General features: G+C 47.7%; 1 protein-coding gene across 1 annotated transcript in view; it reads left to right on the top strand.

Annotated features, from left to right (window-relative positions):
- LOC119966355 (tomoregulin-1-like) overlaps positions 1 to 15,583 on the top strand; it is a 394,538-nt gene extending 378,955 nt beyond the window's left edge. The window contains exons 9-10 of the mRNA XM_038797880.1: positions 12,177 to 12,335; positions 14,507 to 15,583. Of these exons, the coding sequence (XP_038653808.1) occupies positions 12,177 to 12,335; positions 14,507 to 14,597 (250 nt within the window). The 3' untranslated portion in view covers positions 14,598 to 15,583. The remainder of the gene's footprint in view (positions 1 to 12,176; positions 12,336 to 14,506) is intronic.
- The last annotated feature ends 3,411 nt before the right edge of the window (positions 15,584 to 18,994 follow it).

Genomic DNA, 18,994 nt, shown 5'->3' with positions numbered 1-18,994 from the left:
ATTAGACCTGTATTCGCTAAAATCTAGACGGTTAAGGGGTGATCTGATTGAAGTATTCAAGATATTAACAGGGAAAGACAGGGTAGATAAACTATTTTCCCTGGTTGGAGATCATAAAACTAGAGGGCATAGTCTAGAAATTAGGACTAGACCATTCAGGAAAGATGTTGGGAATAACTTCTTCACTCAAAGACTGGTGGAGGTTTGAGACTCTGAGATAGATAGATTTTTGTGAAGCAAAGATATTAAGGGACATGGAACAAAGACAGGTGTATGGAGTTACGTCACAGATTAACCATGATCTCATTGAATGATGAAACAGGCTCGAGGGGCTGAATGGCCTATTCCTATTCCTATGTTCCACATGGTCCATGGCCCTGCAGCTTACAGCACTTAAGGTGCAGATCCAAGTATTTAAGAGTTTAGGGTCTTTGCCTCCACAACCAACTCAGGCCGTGAATTCCAGACACCCACCACCCTCTGCGTAAAAACGTATTTCCTCATGTCCCCTCTAAACCTTCTGCCTCTTAGTTTGAATCTATGACCCCTGGTTTTTGAAATCTCTGCCAAGGGAAATAGGTTCCTCCTGTCTAATCTTTCTCTAATAATTTTTATTACTTAAACCATGTCACTGATTAGCTTTCTCTGTTCCAAGGAGAACAACCCCAACCTCTCCAATCTCTCTTCGTAGCTACAATTCTCCAGCCCTGGCAACATTTGAGTAAATCTTTTCTGCACTCCCTCCAGAGCAATTACATCCTTCCTGTAACGTGGTGACCAGAACTACACACAATACTTAGACAGTTTGATCGTTATGGGCGCAATTTATCTGCCTCGTTGCGCCTGCCTGACTTGATTTGATTTGATTTATTGTCACATGTACCAAAGTACTGTGAAAAGTATTTTTCTGCGGCCGAGGGAGCTTACACAGTACGTACATAGTTAGACAAAGAGAATAATCAACAAGGTACATTGACAAATGGTACATCGACAAACAGTGATTGGTTACAGTGTGCAACAAGGGGCCAAACAAAGCAAATACATGAGCAAGAATACCATAGGGCTTCGTGAATAGTGTTCTTACAGGGTGATGCGACAAAGCCATTGAATCACGTGAGAGCCTCTCGTGGAATGTGGGATGCTCAAAATGTCTCGTGAAATTCAACAAAATCTGGCGAGATGTCGTGATCTCGCCCTCACTGGGTGCGATCCAGATTAGAAAGGCTCATTTAAATATGTCTGCACTAGATTCCACGGCGCCCAGTACCTAACGGCCCCATCTGGGAAGATGCAGATGGGGTAATGGTGCCTGGTGGTGTGCGGGCTCTCCCAGCCGTTGGAGACCCTCGGGTGGTTGGGCTATGGGCAGGGTGGCACCCTGGAACTTACACAGGCACTTTGGCACTACCAGCCTACACCTTGACACTGACACCCAAGTACCCTAGCAGTGTCATCCTGGAACTTCAAGGGTGCCTGGGTGGCAGTGCCAAGGTGCCCAGGTTCCAGGTTTCCCATGCCAGGGTCAGACCCGGGATGTCTTGCCCATAAGAGTTGGGATTGTGGGTGGGGGTAAGCTTGAAGACTAAGAAGAGATGAGTTGGGTTCAGTGAGAGTGTCTGGAGGCTGCGGTAGGGGACACTGAGGGGGGTTGAAAGGTCAGGACAAACCTTTAAAAACAGCGCCCGATCCGCGAGTGCAGGAAATGATGGAAGTGTGGCCTTGAAACGGCATTCCCCGCCAAGGCCAAAAAAAGGCAAAATGCCGTTGAATAGCTGGGTCTTTCCTAGCTCAACATACCCGAAACGGGACTCTGTTTTTGTCCCATTGAATCGCATCCTATATCCCTATTTTGTATTCTATACCTCTGCCACTGAAGGAGAGCTTTCCTAATTCCTTAATACAACCATATCTACCTGTGCTGCCACCTTTAGGGACCTGTGCACTCACATGCCAAGGTCTTTCACTTCATCTGCATCTTTCAGTACATTCCCATTTATTGTGTATTCCCTTTTACTGTTTGACCTCCTTAAATGCATTACCTCACACATATCATAGTTTAACTCCATCTGCCACTTTCCTCCCCACTCCACCAACATATTTATATAATTTTGAGGCTTACAGCTATCCACTACGCGACCAATTTTTGTGTTGCCTGCAAATTTCCAATTGTGCCCCCCCATGTTCAAGTCCAAAATCGTTAACATATCAACAAACAGAAGGGGCCCCAACACTGAGCCCTGCGGAACACCTCTTGAAACAGCTTTCCATTTGCAAGGGCAACTATCGACCATTACCCTTTGTTTCCTGTTACTAAGCCAACTTTTTATCCAACTCGCCCCACTGCCCTGTATCCCTTGGGCTTTTACTTTTTTGACCAACTGCCATGTGGGACCTTGTCAAATGCCTTACTAAAATCTATGTGGACAACATCCACTACACTACCCCCTTTGATCCTCCTTGTCATTTCTTGAAATAATTCAAGCAGATTAGTGAGGCATGGCGTTTCCTTAACAAAGCCATATTGACTAATAATAATAATAATCTTTATTATGTCGCTACTAGTCCATGCCTTTCTAGCTGATAGTTTATCCGATCTCTCAGGGTTGATTCTAACAATTTTCCACCACCTAAAGTAAAATTAACCGGCCTATAATTGTTTGCCATTTCCTTCATACTCTTCTTAAACAACGGACCCGCATTTGCATTCCTCTAGTCCTCCGGCACCTCCCCTGTGTCTAGTGAAGATTGGAAAATAATTTTCAGAGCATCTGCTATTTCCTCCCTGTACTCCTTCAATATCCTAGGAAATGATGTAGGAGCAGTTTCAAGACCTGTGTATTGAGTTAGCTTCCACGTGGGGTTATTCCCTGTGGCTCAGCTCAGTACAGAGAGGAACAAACACCATAACCTGGACAAGGTGGCTTATTTAATCAAACTTGTTCCGTGTACACGCAGCACGACTGGATATCTGCCAAGACTTGTTCTGCCGAACAAAGACCAGAACACAGTACTTATACAACGTTCAAAAATCAATAGCCCACCCAGTTGGACACGATCCAATCCCTGAAGCTGCTACTTTTAAACTTATCCAATAGAATTACAAGCAGTGTTTAAACTTCACCCGATAAAATTGCAAGCAGCGCATGATTGATCCTCATCCTGACAGCTGCGTACAATCCCAGCAGCTTTCTGACTGTTTGTGAGAAACAGAACAATAGAACCAGCACCCTGAATTGTTTCACAAAGACAAGGGGGATGAATCTCCGAGCCCTGCGCCGGGCTGGATAATCGGCGCAACTGCACCGCGACGCCCCAACACCGGCGCGCGATTCTCCGAGGTGTGGAGAATCGGTGCCATTTGCGCCGGGCGTTTGACGTGGCGCTGGCCACGGGCCGCTGGAATCCGGCCCGGATGGGCCGAGCGGCCGCTCGAATATGACAGAGTCCCGCCGGTGCCATTCAGCCCTGGTTGCTGCCGGCGGGAACTCTGCACGAAGGGTCAGGGGGACGGCCTGTGGGGCGGGGAAAAGCGACCGGGGGGGTGCCTCCCAGGGGGTGCCTCCGATGGGGTCTGGCCCGCGATCGGGACCCACCAATTGACGGGCCGGCCTCTCCCCCCCCCGGGCCTACTTTGTTGCGCGTCCGGCCCCTGAACACTGACGCTAGGTTGAGTCGGGGCCGGTGGGCTGAAGAGGTCCCCCGCGCGTGCACAGTTTGGCGTGGCCCAACTGCACATGCGCGGGTTGGCGCGGCACCCATTTGGCGCTGGGAAGGGAGGCTGGAGCGGCGTGCTGACCCGCTGTGGGGGACAGAATCGGTTGTACCCAGGCCCGTTTCGAGCCGTCGTGAAATGTGACGGCGTTCCCAATGGCGCAAACACTTGGTCTCCATTTTGGAGAACCATCCCCCTGATGTCAGAAGTAATGTCCTTTTGGGCAAGTTAGCTATCCTCAATCCCAATTGATTACTTATTACTGCTATGTCCTAAAAATACATGTTTAATGGTTAATAATGATTACTCAGTCCTATAATTCATCTCAATCCTTAATAAAATAATTTATGTAAAACTACTCTAGTGGCATGCTTACTACTCAGTTTTAATAAGTATCAGCGCTGAACCCTTCCACCCCCTTCACTTTCTACACTCCTCTAGGCTATCTGCAGTGTTGAGTGTTTTGTGATTATCATTGTAATCACACCCTCGAGTGATTGGAATGCACTTAGTGTTTGGAATGCACTTACCTCTCTTTGATATGGTTGATCTTTGTAAAAATTGGGGTTTCAGCACTCAGAGTCATTCACCCATGAAGGGAGATGAATGAATCAAGACTACAACTGTTTTGTGGAAGCTATCAATCACAGACCACTACTAGAAATGAATGCATGGCATGAGGCTGCAGGACCTGAAGGGTTTAAACACAGGTCACAGCAGCTCTCTTTTCAGGAATGGGCACGTGGTGCCTCCAGGTAAGTGTTACAACTGTAATTTCTAACACTGGCCCTGTCTGGGCTGCTCTCTCGCTTCTAGACAGCAGTCTGTTTTCTGGGGGGTCCCTCTTGTTAGGGGGTCTCCGTGGGGGAGTCTCTCTAATTAGGGGATCTCTGTGGAGGAGGGTGCCTTTAGTCAGGGGTCACTGTGGAGGGTCTTGCTCTTAAGGACTCCCTTTGGAGGGTCTACCTTTTAAGGGGCTCCTCTGGTGGGGTGTCCCTATTAAGGAGGTTCCTGTGAAGAGGCTATCCCTATTTAGGAGGGCTCTTGGGGGGTCTCCAATTATACAGGGTGTCTGGTGGGGGCAGGTCTAGTAGAGGAGGATGGTCAGGTCATGCATTGTGGGGAGTGGCGGGGGGTTGATCCTCAGATGGACTTTGCTGGCAGCTCCCATAAGGAGTTACCCCTTGGCCCACCGTGAGGTCCACAATGTCAGGCTCACGTTTGATAAAACCTATAGTAATCCCTACCCACATGATTCCCGGCCCAGGGGTCCGGAGATTCACGGAGGGCTGGAGAATAGGTTGCCCGGCCCACTAAGTGAACCTTGGACATGATCCAAAAGATTTCTATGGGCGCAATCCTACAGCCACGCTGCACCAGAAAAGAAGCTCGCTGCAGCGCAGCGCGGCTGTTGAAAGCCGGGAGACACCACTCCAGGGATCTACCCAGCTCGCAACGCCTTTGCGAGATGTTGCGAGGTGTATCCGGCCCACAATGGGCGGGATCTCCTTTTGGCAAATCTGCGATTTAGAGCGAGGCAATAACCCTCACTCTAATGTTCAGATTCCCGAGGAACCTGAGGCTTTGGGAACCACACGGCAGCACTGCGAGTGCCGGGAACCGCACGGCAGCGCTGCGAGTGCCGGGAACCACACGGCCGCGCTGCGAGTGCCGGGAACCACACGGCAGCGCTGCGAGTGCCGGGAACCACACGGCAGCGCTGCGAGTGCCGGGAACCACACGGCAGCGCTGCGAGTGCCGGGAACCACACGGCAGCGCTGCGAGTGCCGGGAACCACACGGCAGCTCTGCGAGTGCCGGGAACCGCACGGCCGCGCTGCGAGTGCCGGGAACCACACGGCAGCGCTGCGAGTGCCGGGAACCACACGGCAGCGCTGCGAGTGCCGGGAACCGCACGGCCGCGCTGCGAGTGCCGGGAACCGCACGGCAGCGCTGCGAGTGCCGGGAACCTCACGGCAGCGCTGCGAGTGCCGGGAACCGCACGGCCGCGCTGCGAGTGCCGGGAACCGCACGGCCGCGCTGCGAGTGCCGGGAACCGCACGGCAGCGCTGCGAGTGCCGGGAACCGCACGGCAGCGCTGCGAGTGCCGGGAACCGCACGGCAGCGCTGCGAGTGCCGGGAACCGCACGGCAGCGCTGCGAGTGCCGGGAACCTCACGGCAGCGCTGCGAGTGCCGGGAACCACACGGCCGCGCTGCGAGTGCCGGGAACCACACGGCAGCGCTGCGAGTGCCGGGAACCACACGGCAGCGCTGCGAGTGCCGGGAACCGCACGGCAGCGCTGCGAGTGCCGGGAACCGCACGGCAGCGCTGCGAGTGCCGGGAACCGCACGGCCGCGCTGCGAGTGCCGGGAACCGCACGGCAGCGCTGCGAGTGCCGGGAACCACACGGCAGCGCTGCGAGTGCCGGGAACCGCACGGCCGCGCTGCGAGTGCCGGGAACCACACGGCAGCGCTGCGAGTGCCGGGAACCGCACGGCCGCGCTGCGAGTGCCGGGAACCGCACGGCCGCGCTGCGAGTGCCGGGAACCGCACGGCCGCGCTGCGAGTGCCGGGAACCACACGGCAGCGCTGCGAGTGCCGGGAACCACACGGCAGCGCTGCGAGTGCCGGGAACCACACGGCAGCGCTGCGAGTGCCGGGAACCACACGGCAGCGCTGCGAGTGCCGGGAACCACACGGCAGCGCTGCGAGTGCCGGGAACCACACGGCCGCGCTGCGAGTGCCGGGAACCACACGGCAGCGCTGCGAGTGCCGGGAACCACACGGCAGCGCTGCGAGTGCCGGGAACCACACGGCAGCGCTGCGAGTGCCCACACGGCAGCGCTGCGAGTGCCGGGAACCACACGGCAGCGCTGCGAGTGCCCACACGGCTAAATGCGCTCACTGGGCGACTTTGTTCCTTTTTGGGAAGATCTCGCCCTGAGTGTCATTTTGAGCGGGTTTCACACCAACTTTTTAAGTGAGATCCACACCTCTATTCAACCACGGCTAGGGCGCGATTTACCGGCTGTGTCCCGCCAGAATCAGGGCGACATGCGACCAGTAGATGCTCTCCCAGGATTCCCAATGGTCGTTACACCTCGTGAAATCCTGGCAGTGCCAAGCTGGCATTTTGCCCTTGCCGAGGATACATCATAGTTTGACCTGCTGGTATGTGGTGGGGTGCGAGGGGGAACGAGGAACCTCCAACAGATGAGTTGGGGTGTAGTGAGGTGTCCGGGGTTGCATCGGAGGGTTGAGAGATGGAGGCACCACTGAGGAGGAGCCCCACACAGTGCAGGAAATGAAGCTAGGTGTGGCCTCGGGGGGAGGGGGAGTTTCCTTCCAGAGTCTGAAATAGCAACAATGTGCCTTAGATAGCAAGTGCTGCGAAAAACCCACTAATCCCGTCTGAATGGGGTTTGATTTTTCTTTTGGTTAGATTGCACCCTTAGTCATTTTTTGGTGTCTTGGGGAGTTTCTTCCCGGTCAAGCCCACACTCAATTTTCAGGTAAGACCAGCTTCTCCGAGATCAGGGCGCTAATTTGAAAGGCTACCCCAATCCAAAAGTGAGCTTGAGGGTCCCCACACACCCCCCCCCCCCCCCCCCCCCCCTCCCCACCCACCGGCAATTTCCCCCCCTGCATACATGGGCATTATCCCCGCCAGGAGGTGGCTGAGGGCCCCCTCCCTTTTCAGGCCTCTTCACCCCATCTTTAGGGTCCCCATCCAATCTTTATGAAACACAGAAAATCAGAGAATTTACAGTGCAGAAGGAGGCCATTCAGCCCATCAAGTCTACACCAGCCCTTGGAAAGAGCACCCTACCTAAGCCCACACCTCCATCCTATCCCTGTAACCCGATCTAACCTTTTTAGACACTAAGGGCAATTTAGCATGGCCAATCCACCTAACCTGCACATCTTTGGACTGTGGGAGGAAACGGGAGCACCCGGAGGAAACCCACGCAGACAAGGGGAAAACGTGCAGACTCCGCACAGACAGTGACCCAAGCTGGGAATTGAACCTGGGACCCTGGAGCTGTGAAGCAACTGTGCTAAACACTGTGCAACCGTGAGGCCCCTTTACACCACTATCCCCTTCTTCCTTTCATGGTCATGGCTCCCCTCAGATCAAGAGCCTTGGCAGTGTCGCCCTGGACCTCGCACCCTGGCACTGCCAGCTTGGACGTGCCTCCCGGGTGTCATGTGTAGACTGGCAGATATGAATGATGCACTACAGAACATTTGGTTTAAATAATTTATTATGAAACAAGTGCGTGGTAAAGATAACTGGAATAAATGAATAACAAATTACTAACACTAATTAACTATTTTAGAGCTACTGCAAAATATGCCTATCCACAGTTCTCCCAACTCTCCAGTCCCCCGAGGCACAGTGCCGCATGGTAGACTTACACTGCCACCTGCTGGTCGGAGGTCATGTACAATATTATATACAAAATTGCTTCATGCATATCATCACACTGGGCATCCTGGCAGTGCCAGGGTGGCAGTACCAAAGTGTTCAAGTGCCAGAGGGTGAGTCAGGGGCCAATCCACCCTGGCCTTGGCCACCCAGGGGTCTCCAAAGTCCTGCAAGACCCCCCATTAGGCCTGGTCCACATTTGTGTGGACCAATACTAAATGGCACCTGGTCCAGGCCTCTCTGGCAAGGCGGTTAGTTCCGGGCACAGAGAGAATACGAAATGAGCATATTTAACTGAGCTGTACGGCTCATTTAAATGGGCAAGATCCAAATCGCAATGCCCCGTGAGGTTCGGATGAATCTCACAAGATATCTCGAGCTTTGAGAGGCTCTGGAGCGGCCTATTGCGGGATTCATCGGGCTTGTCACACCACCAGGTCGGGCACGACGAGGCCGGTAAATCACGTCCCTAATCTCTGACGTGGTAGCATCAGCTAATTTATCTGATAAATTGTGAAGAGTGACCATTTGAATCTGACTTTGCATCCTTACCCCTGCCCAATGTTGTAGGATGTTCAGTAATCTTTGTGAGCTCAAACTTTAGCTTTTGATTTGAGAAAGGTTATCACCTCGTTAAATAAACGTGCATCAAATGACTTGCATTCATGTAAGTCATAGGGGGAAATTGATGATTAAAATAACTCTGACTCAATACCTTTTATTGTCGATGAAGGAATAAAAGCTATGTGCCTTTTTATCATGAATAAAAGACGCAGTAATGTCTGTTGATATAATTTAAACCATCATGTGGTGTGTAAAATAACAATTTTGGCAAACATTTTCATGAATTCCTTACTTAATTTATTATTATATTATTTACAGTTCTTTCCCGTATAAAAAAAGCCATATATTATAGCAATGTTCATATATCTTTCATAGTGACTCATAACCAGTCCTTCAATTCCCTCAAAGTTGGCAGAAAAGGCTATTCTTGCTTCATAGGTTTCTTTACAAATGAACAATGTTAAAAAATGAGCTGTACAGCAAGCTTTTCATTCAAAGTATACTATTATTATGATATGTGACACTCATTTTGTACAGCTCAGATGCCTATCTGTTTTTTTAAACGCAAGGGTACCTTCATCTTGTTAACAATTATTTAGCCTTCAACATCACCACTAAATAGCAATAGAAGCTTGATAGCTGTCACTAAAGTTATTGATGGTTCCAAATCAAAATAATTTTAATCTCGTTCAGTAGGCAATGACATGGAATGTCTGTGCTGCTATTGAATGGGCAAGTAAAGCGTCAAAAATAGTATAGCCTGGCACCTCATTTTTTACATTTGTTTAGAGTAACTCATGCTGTCAGCTGAACCATGTTTCAACTAAACTAAACCTAGCTAAGATTCTTCAGCATTGCTTGTTTCAAATAGTTCTTCACACATTCGCACAAATATGTTTGTGAAACCACTTTGTTTGTGGGGTCCTTGTGGCAGTCCATTGTTATATTGGCCGGGATTCTCCATTCCTGCTGCAGCACATGAGAGATTTGACTAAGTGCAAATTTTCCATTCTCGCTTGCAGCAGTAACGGGGCAGATTTGCAACGGAGAATTACGGCCATTGCCTTTGTTGCCTTGGCTGTGAATACATTTGGGGGAAATGCATACATAAAGCTCAAGGAAATTTGTTTGATTTTTGTCTCTTGTGTTTGAGTTGGACTGGAGGAGACTAAGGGGTTGTGCTTCTATTGACTTGTAATCCATTCCCAGGATTTGTTGGCCTATTACGTTCTTTTAAAGAACCATCCAATTTGTCCAAGTCCCTGCCCTTTTCCCACAAACATTCAAATGTTTCTTTTGCAGGTATGTATCCAATTTCCTTTTGAAAGTTATTGTTGAATTCCATCACCCTTTCATGATCAAAAAACATTTCCCCAAACAGGCGCCGGAATGTGGCGACTGGAGGCTTTTCACAGTAACTTCATTTGAAGCCTACTTGTGGCAATAAGCGATTTTCATTTCATTACGAGTGGCTGTCTAAAAATATTTCTCCTCATCTATTCTCTGGTTCTTCTGATTAGCAACCCTGCTGTCAGTGGCTGCTGTTTAATTCTATGTACCCCACCAGGTCCCTATGTAATTTTTAGCACCTCTATTAAATCTCCCCTTAACCTGCTCTGCTCTAAAGAAAACAGTGTCAGCTCCCTTCAGCAATAGCACAGACAGGAGGAATGAAATTTACGGAGCATGTACGCAGTGGGGTAGTTTCAGTGTGTGTTCACCAGTTGCATCCCACATGTTTTGTTGATGTTTGTAAGTAGTTTTGTTTTGAAAGCATATCTAGAAGAAACAGAAAATAATTTCATGTGGTCCCAACTGGAGGATCAGAATAGGTTGGTCCTGAGACAGAACAGTGCCCTGAACAATGCACTGGATGAACACTGAAATAAAGGGCGCGGTCCAACGGCCACTCAGCGCCCAAAAAGCAGCTGGCTGCAGCGCACTTGGCTGGTAAAAACTGGGAGACTACATTCCTGGGATCGACCTGGCTTGAAACGCCTCCCAAGATGTAATGCGATTTCGCGTGATGTTGCGATGTAAATCCCGCCCATTGTGGGTGGGATCACCTTTTAGCAAATCTTCAAATTAAAGGGAGACACTGAGGTAACCAAGTGGGATCAAGCCCCTTCGTTTCGGAGACCTCGGGCGAGCATCGTTCAGCACTGGTCCCCACAAACAGGGACTAGACGGAATGGCACTCATGGGGGTCTCCCAGGGGATTGGAGGTCCCTAGGTGCATGTCCTTTGGGCAGGTTGGAACCCTGGCACTGCCAGCTCAGCACCCGAGCAGTGCCACCTGCATGTCATCCTGGCATTGCCTAGGTGGCACTGCGAAGGTGCCAAACTGGCATTTTTGTGTGCCAGCAATAGGGCCAGGTATGCCCTATGTGGGTGTTTGAAGGGAGGGCATGGACCTTCCCATAGTGCGTTGGGAGGGTCGGAGGCGCTATTTTAAAATGACGTCCCGATCTCTCGCTACACTGAGGAGTTCTGGTGAGTGGAGCTTCTCGGTGTAGAAAACAGGACTGTGTGTGGCCTCGACCATGCATTCCCCACTGAGGGCCCTTATTTAACGTGAGTGGCATTGTATAGCCATGAGCGCAGGGAAACACACAGGTAAACCTGCTCGCTCTGGGGCTTTGTTCCAATGTAATTGAGCCACTGCCAGAATGTGAAGGTTCAGCCACTGCAAAGAAAATCTTTCTTTTGCAAGAAATGCCGGCAATGTATAAACAGTCAAATTAAATCCTAAAAATTATGTGCATTTTGAACATCTGCGGTTAAAGATCTAAGTGGAATTTATTTTAAATCATCTTGTGCACTGAAGGGAACCAGTAACTGTTTCAGGAATGTCACAGCGTTATTACCTCCAATCCTTCATTGCCATTCACACAGCATACAAAATAACAAACAAAACGTTGAATAATATGAGACTTATAAGTACTGTAATGATTTTAGCATTAAAAACTGCATCCATTTGATTTTTGCCACTTTTTAAAAACCAAACGACTAATTGCTGCTTTGTCTTGATGATCAGGTATTTAGTTTAACACTAAGGCTCTAGGCTCAATTCACTCTTGCTCAATGAGCTAACCTGAGCCAAGGCAGCAGCTGGCTATGATGTATAATAGTTCCAGTGGAGGGAGGGGAAAAAGTGCCTGGCCTTAGTTTGTACTCCATAGTTCTTGGTGGAACGCGTGACGTTCAGGTGAGAACAGGATCAGACTTAGCTATGATACCCTCTGTGCGAGATTAGCCTCATTTTGCAGGCACGCACCTAAAGCATGGTCACTTTGGTGTGTTTGATGCTGGAAGACTGTGAACACCTGTGGAATATATTGCAACCTGCCAGCTAAAGCGGGGATAAGTGAAGAAACAAAAAATAACTGAAACAGAAAACGTAAAACTTGTTGGGACTTGTTACAAATGTTCAGATGCCAATGTAATACCTACCTATTTTTCTGTTGCAGTTGTGATTCTGGATACATTGGACAGCGCTGTGAAAACAGAGACTTCAGTATTCTATATGTTGTTCCAAGTGGGCAAAAACTTCACTATGTCTTAATTGCAGCAATAATTGGAGCTGTGCAGATTGCCATAATAGTTGCTGTGGTGATGTGTATAACAAGGTAAGTAGATTGCATTAATAATTCAGCAAAATAAATGGGCAGGAGCTATTTTTGGTGCAGGACATAAATGGTTTAAATTAAAAATTATTTGCTTTCCCATGCACCCTTATTCCTTTATTTGTATTCCAGTACTTAAAACGAGATGAAGAGAGGAATATTCTTCCCTCCTGCCTAAACAGGTGTGGTGTCAAGGGAGCAGGCAAGCTACCTGACTGAATGGGGGCTCAGAAGACCCGAGCCATCTTGCACATGACACTCCTTTGCCTATATTCACTTTAAACATTCAGCCAGTTTCTGGGGCAGCACGGTGGCACAGTGGCTAGCATTGCTGCCTATGGCGCTGAGGACCTGGGTCCGAATCCCGGCTCTGGGTCACTGTCCGTGAGGAGTTTGCACATTTTCCCCGTGTCTGCGTGGGTTTCACCCCCACAACCCAAAAAGATGTGCAGGATAGGTGGATTGGCCACGCTAAATTGCCCCTTAATTGGAAAAAATAATTGGGCACTCTAAATTTATAATAAAAAAACATCCAGCCAGTTTCTTACATCAACAAAGGCCCCAATTGTCAAGTTTAAACTGCCACCTGCCTCAAACAGGTGGCATTGATCTTCATCCATTTACTGGCCCACTGGAAAATTGTATGGGACAAGCCTTGGGCATTCAAGATGCACCTGCGTTGGCCTTGCCTCCACCTCGATTTACAGTTGCCAACTGTCTATTCCAGAATCACATCCAATATTTATTTTGTCACTTGTATCATACTTATTTTTATTCCTCTGCCCAGGGTATTGCCTTAGCATTCTTGTAAGACCAATAAGTTTCCATTATGCATTGGCGACCCACCCACCTCTCAATTATTGTGATAAATCTTGGTTTCACTGTGTGTTCCACAGGTGGACAGGTATGTAGATATTTCTGTCACTTCTGCACTAAACCAGCTCAAATCTACGCTGTACATGAAAGCAACCGATTCAATTCACCCTCTTTGGCCCAGAGTTCTACTCTACACGTGAGAGTCAGGAAATCATCCAACTCACCATGCCCACCTCAGGAGAAACCCCTCTTTAGGGGGGATCTTCACTCCAGAGGCTAGGGTGCGGGATGGAGTCGGGCCCACCAATCCTGGACACTGATTTGAGGCAGCCACAGAGGTTACTATGTGCCTAGGCAGGCTGTTCAAAAAGCCCACCTTGGTTCTTTTGGACCTCGTCCTGGTGTTTTGTCAAATATTAGGCCCTATAGCCTTCACCCATCAGCTCCCCATGATGTACATATTCCAACTCACGCAACGTGACACATTGTGGGTTAAGGTCTTTGCTACATCATAAATGGAGTCTGTTTAAACTCAGCACTGAGTTCAAATATCCCTGCTAAATTTGGCTTTTCCAACTGTGTAAATTATGCCCCACCTCCTTTTCCTTCACAGCGTAAGTGTAATTTGTAGGAAATGGGGATGGGATTTCCAGATTTCAGTCCCACCTTCCAGTTTTAAGGGTCTGCAACATTCCATGACCCCATTAAAACCTTGGCCTCTGTGAAGAAACAATTGTTCTTCGCAGGATTATATAGCTGAGATTGTGAACTCACCGCATGCAGAATTGCATTTTTTACCTTACACCTTTACTACAATACAACCCCTCAACGTACAAATTTAAGACGTGAGAATTAAAGAGCATCGACCTCCAAGGATTGAGAAGGAAAGTCACTCAATGCTTCTTTGTATTGCATCATATTTAATTGGAATACCTACTTGAGCATCATGAGTGGCTTCAGTGGGATAGTGTGTTGCTCTTGCACATATAAGCCTTGAGGGACACAGCCGTTACTGGGTTTTTCAAAAATCTCCAATATTTTCCAGCTGTAAAGACCTACATGAAATTGATTTGAAAAGTATCAATCCAGATTCTCATGGCTATGGGCCACTAAACTAGCCCTAATTTGGCAGTAAATTGATTTTCTCAGAGGGGACCACCAGTGTGAATGGTGTGAGAATTGGAAATGTCACATTGGTGCAGACAAGTTTCCCACTGTTGGCAGAGAATGGAATAACCTACTGTGCTGCACCTGAATGTGGAGTCTTTGTTCACAATGACAATCATCTTCCAGTAAAAGCGAACTACAGAGATCTTACATTAATGAAGCTCTGATTATTCTCATCATTTGCTTCACAGGAAATGTCCAAAAAATAACCGAGGTCGTCGACAGAAACAGAACCTGGGACATTTTAACGCAGATTGCACCACTTCATCGAGGATGGTTTAGTTTAATTCCTTTTATACTTTTTTTCTTCATTTACCATCTCACCAATTGCTGAATTGCAAATTATTTTTTTTTCCTGAGAAGAAGAGATTTTTGTTTCAGAGGCCTTGGTTTTCTGGACCTTTGCCAGCATATGAATTACTGTGTCTGGTGGTATGACCAGGATGCTCCCATTTGTGGTAAATAAGTGAGACAGTCTAATTGTAACTGACAGCTAGTTTCACCATCTGCCAACAGGCAGGTTTCTTGATTTCATAAGAAAAAATTCAAACAGAAAAAAAAAACAAGTTAAGATGACGCAGCTGGTATCAAAATAATATACTAATGTAAGGAAGATTTTTTGTACTTCACGAGCAGTATTTGCTCTTTATTTATGCCACTAACATATGTTGTGTAATAACCTTGCCACAATGTTCATAAATTACAAATGACACTCGAAAGGCAGAGAAAAAGTGAAGAGGTTTAAACAAGGGATCAACAGAACATGCTAAGGACAAGATGATAAAAGAAAAGGGAAAAAATGTTTACAACTAACTTTCCTGACAACACATGAAGGTTTTTTTTAATTATTAGGAAATTATGCCTTTTCAAACGCTATTTGCATGATTTGTGGAACTGTGTACTGTGATTAGTTTAAAATTCAAAGCTGTTTGGATTGAGTATGTGGTGGACTGCTGAGCACTGCCATTCTAATAACTCTGACTCTACAGCTATATTTGACTCCCCTTGGTGTAAATTTAGTAACACATAAATGTAACCGGTGGTGCTTGTGGTGTGTGCCACACAAAAAATGGATTTGTCTTTGTAGAACAAGACTTTAGGTTGATCATTTGGTGTATTTACTGAGATTCAAATGGTTTTAAAAGTTGAATCAATAAGCTGTTGTTAGTCACCATCATGATGTGATAAAATACACTGTAATTACTAAAACATGTGTTGTGCTTGAGATCACTTTGAAAAGAAATGGTACTAAAATCACAACAGTGTCACCTGCTGGGCCTGTGTGTTATGGATTGTGGTTTAACAAAGTTTCATGGTTATGTCACTGCGGTGACAAGGGTTTGAGCTGCTTTTAGAACCGATACTGCATTATCCAAGAACTCAATATAACTTTGACTTCAGCAAAATTAAATGGTGCTGTCTCCTCTCATAATCCACTCCTCAGCCATTCTGCCAAAATTCCGTAAGGACTATTTCACAGGACCTTTTTGTTTTGACTTCTTGGCAGGTACCAATTTTCAAATATTTGAAAAGAATGCTGAAATTCAGTTCAATGAGATTGTGCTAGTTCATTCTTAAACATACAAAGTAACTTGATCCCTGGCCTGCAGTATTGCAATAAAATATTTTTCCTCCTTTTTTCAAAGAAAGCAAGCATTTGTTCATGGAGAGAAAATACATTTAGTTACACTCCGCTGTAAAACCTTCTCTCTTTAAAACTCAGAATTATGAGTCACTTAATGGTTTCTTCAGGTACCTATCAATAAAATAAAACCCGCAGACCAACATTGGAGATATGTCACCAGAATTTAGCAGTGAGATGCTAAGAATTATCAAACATTTAATACAGACGCTGAAATTCAGTTCAATGAGAATGCGCTGGCTTATTCTTAAACATTAAAAAAATTAATCCCTATCCTATATGCTCGTCAATGAATTTGTTGAAGACTGAAATAAATAGATGGGGCTGGATTTTCCGACCCCCCCCCCTGCTGGTCCAAGAATCGCCAGGGGGTGGCGTGAATTCTCCGGCACCGGATATTCAGCGGGGGTGGGAATCGCACCGGTCGGCGGGCCCCCCGGCGATTCTCCGGCCCGCAATGGGCCGAAGTCCCGCTACTGTAATGCCTGTCCTGCCGGCGTGAGTCAAACCACCTCCCTTACCGGCGGAACTGGCGGCGCGGGAGGGCTCCGGGGTCCTGGGGGGTGGCGGGGCGATCTGGCCGGGGGGGGGGGGGGGGGGGGGGGGGGTGCCCCTACGATGGCCTGGCCTGCAATCAGGGCCCACCGATCCACCGGTGGGCCTGTGCCATGGGGGCACTCTTTTCCTTCCACATCGGCCATAGCCTCTGCAATGGCCGACCCGGAAGTGGCCTCTTCCCTTGCTCATGCGCAGGGATGACATCAGCAGCCGTTGACGCCCCTGCGCATGCGCGGACTTCCACCGGCTGGTGAAATCCATTCGGCCCTGGCTGGCGTGGTGCCAAAGGCCTTCCACGCCAGCTGGCGGGATGGGAAACACTCCTGCGTGGGCCTAGCCCCTCAAGGTGAGGGCTTGACCCCTAAAGGTGTGGGCAAATCAGCACCTTTGGGGTGGCCCGACGCGGGAGTGGTTCACGCCAACTCCATCCCGCCGGGACCCCCCGCTCTGCCGGGTAGGGGAGAATACAGCCCATGTTTCTTCGGCAAAGAAGCGATGTGTTGCAGGGGATGGGACAGGAACGTGGTTTTGAGACCACAAGCAGGTCAGCCATGGTCTTATTACATAGTGGAAGGGCTGAGTAGTCTACTGCTCCTCAGTACTGTGCTCTAGGTGCTATATTTTATTTTAAATTGGCAGCTAAGCTAAGCCTTGCATTTTAAATCACTGTGTTTTCATGCTGCGTAACACTGAATGTGACAAGTACCTAAAAAGCCCTGTGAATTACTGTCAGTCGCCACTCAGGGGAAACACTCTCACCTCCAGCCAGCAAATTGTGGGATCAGGTTCCACTCTACAGGCCTGAGCATGTCATTTGGATGTCCCTTTAAGTGGAGCACTAAAGGAGTGCTACACTGGCCAAGGTGCCAATTTGTGGATGAGCCTTAAATTGATGGCGCTGTCACCCGAAGCCCCACCTTATCAGGTGGCTGAATAAGATGTCATGGTACTATTTGAAGAAGAGCAAGGGAATCCTCCCCAGTGTCAAGGTCTGGCCATTGTTTATATCTCAGCCAATGTTGTTTAAACAGATTATCTGGTCATTTATTTCATTGCTAACTATAGAACTTTGCTGTGTGTAAATTGTTTGCTGCAGTTCCCACATTACAACAATGAACAAACTTCAAAAGTACTTCAGTAGCTGTAAAATGCTTTGGGATGTCCTGAAGGCATGAACGGTGTGATAAAAATGCAAGTTGGCCAAAATTGCCTTTCTTTTCTATTTCTTTCTGTTTATTCTTTTCTAAAGTTTTAAATTATAATTAAAATTGTAGCTGTAATTTTTTGTTTCAAAGTGTAAAATGATCAGAGACACACCTTTATATGTTGTTTTTCTGTGTAATTTTCATAATATCATCCTTCTATTGCTTTGTTATTTTATTCATAGACGACAATACTATAACAAATAGGTATATGAAGTAATGTGCTGTATTTAGACACCTTTTTTGCTCTATGAATACAGGGTTTTCTTTGTTGAATTTAAGTTCTACCTATCTAGTCAAAAACAGTCCATTTCTACAGTAGATACATGTCACAAACAATGGCCAGGATTTTCCCAGTTCCCAGAAGTCAGGGTGGGGGGCACAGGGCTAGTAAAATTTCAGGGAGCTGGGTCAGATTGGTCTCTGGCGTAATCCCGCCGAGGCAGGCAACCAATTTATCTAATTAAAGGCCCAATTAGGGGCGATTTTACTTTGCATTCAGCATTTTGCTGATGACAGGGTGACCCGCCAGCGTGTGGTAAGGCCATCAGCCAAATGGAGAACCGCCTTGCCACAGTCTGGAGTGCAAGGCTCCATGGGCAGGGAAGGCAGCATCTACCCGGAGGTTTTTGCCCTCTGACCCTGAGCCTCGTGAATTTTGTTTCTAATTTTCTTCTTGTAGCGTCCAGGTCACCTACATTCCCCAGCAGCCACCATCTCACCCTGTGGTGCTGCTGAGGCTTCAGAGCTACCACCCCTGTGATTGGGCTGGCAGCATGGTCAGCCCAGGTGCTGTTCTTATTTGGATGGTGGTTCTCACAGGCAGATAATTAGGAGACTGCCTGTGCTAAAATTGCCGATTGGGTCCCATTGCCGGCAGCTGCATGCCTGGGACCAGCTTTTTATCCTGACATCGGGAGTCTGATGCCCCCTCTTAAAATTCGAACCCATATTGCCAATCATCTCTAAACAATTTTTATTAAACATAATACCGTCCAGTACAAATGCTTCATGATAAGTTAGCCACACTTAATCCTGTGTTACATAAAGCAATAACTTACATTTGTACAACACCTTTGAAATAAGTGTCCCAAGGCTCCATGTGAAACAGGGAAGGATTCAATTTGAAATTGCATGCTGAAAATGATTGGCAGTTTCAATGCTTTCTACTTCTGGATTGTTCATATGCATCTCAATTTTCTTCTCAGTAGTGTACAATAGCTGATCTACTGCACACGTGTCAGTTCTTTGACCAACTTAGATTTTATATTTTTCAA

The sequence above is a fragment of the Scyliorhinus canicula genome, chromosome 5 (genome assembly GCF_902713615.1).
Source record: "Scyliorhinus canicula chromosome 5, sScyCan1.1, whole genome shotgun sequence".
Taxonomy (NCBI): domain Eukaryota; kingdom Metazoa; phylum Chordata; class Chondrichthyes; order Carcharhiniformes; family Scyliorhinidae; genus Scyliorhinus; species Scyliorhinus canicula.
The sequence above is the reverse complement of the archived record's forward strand: the minus strand, read 5'-3'. Positions and strand labels throughout refer to the sequence as shown.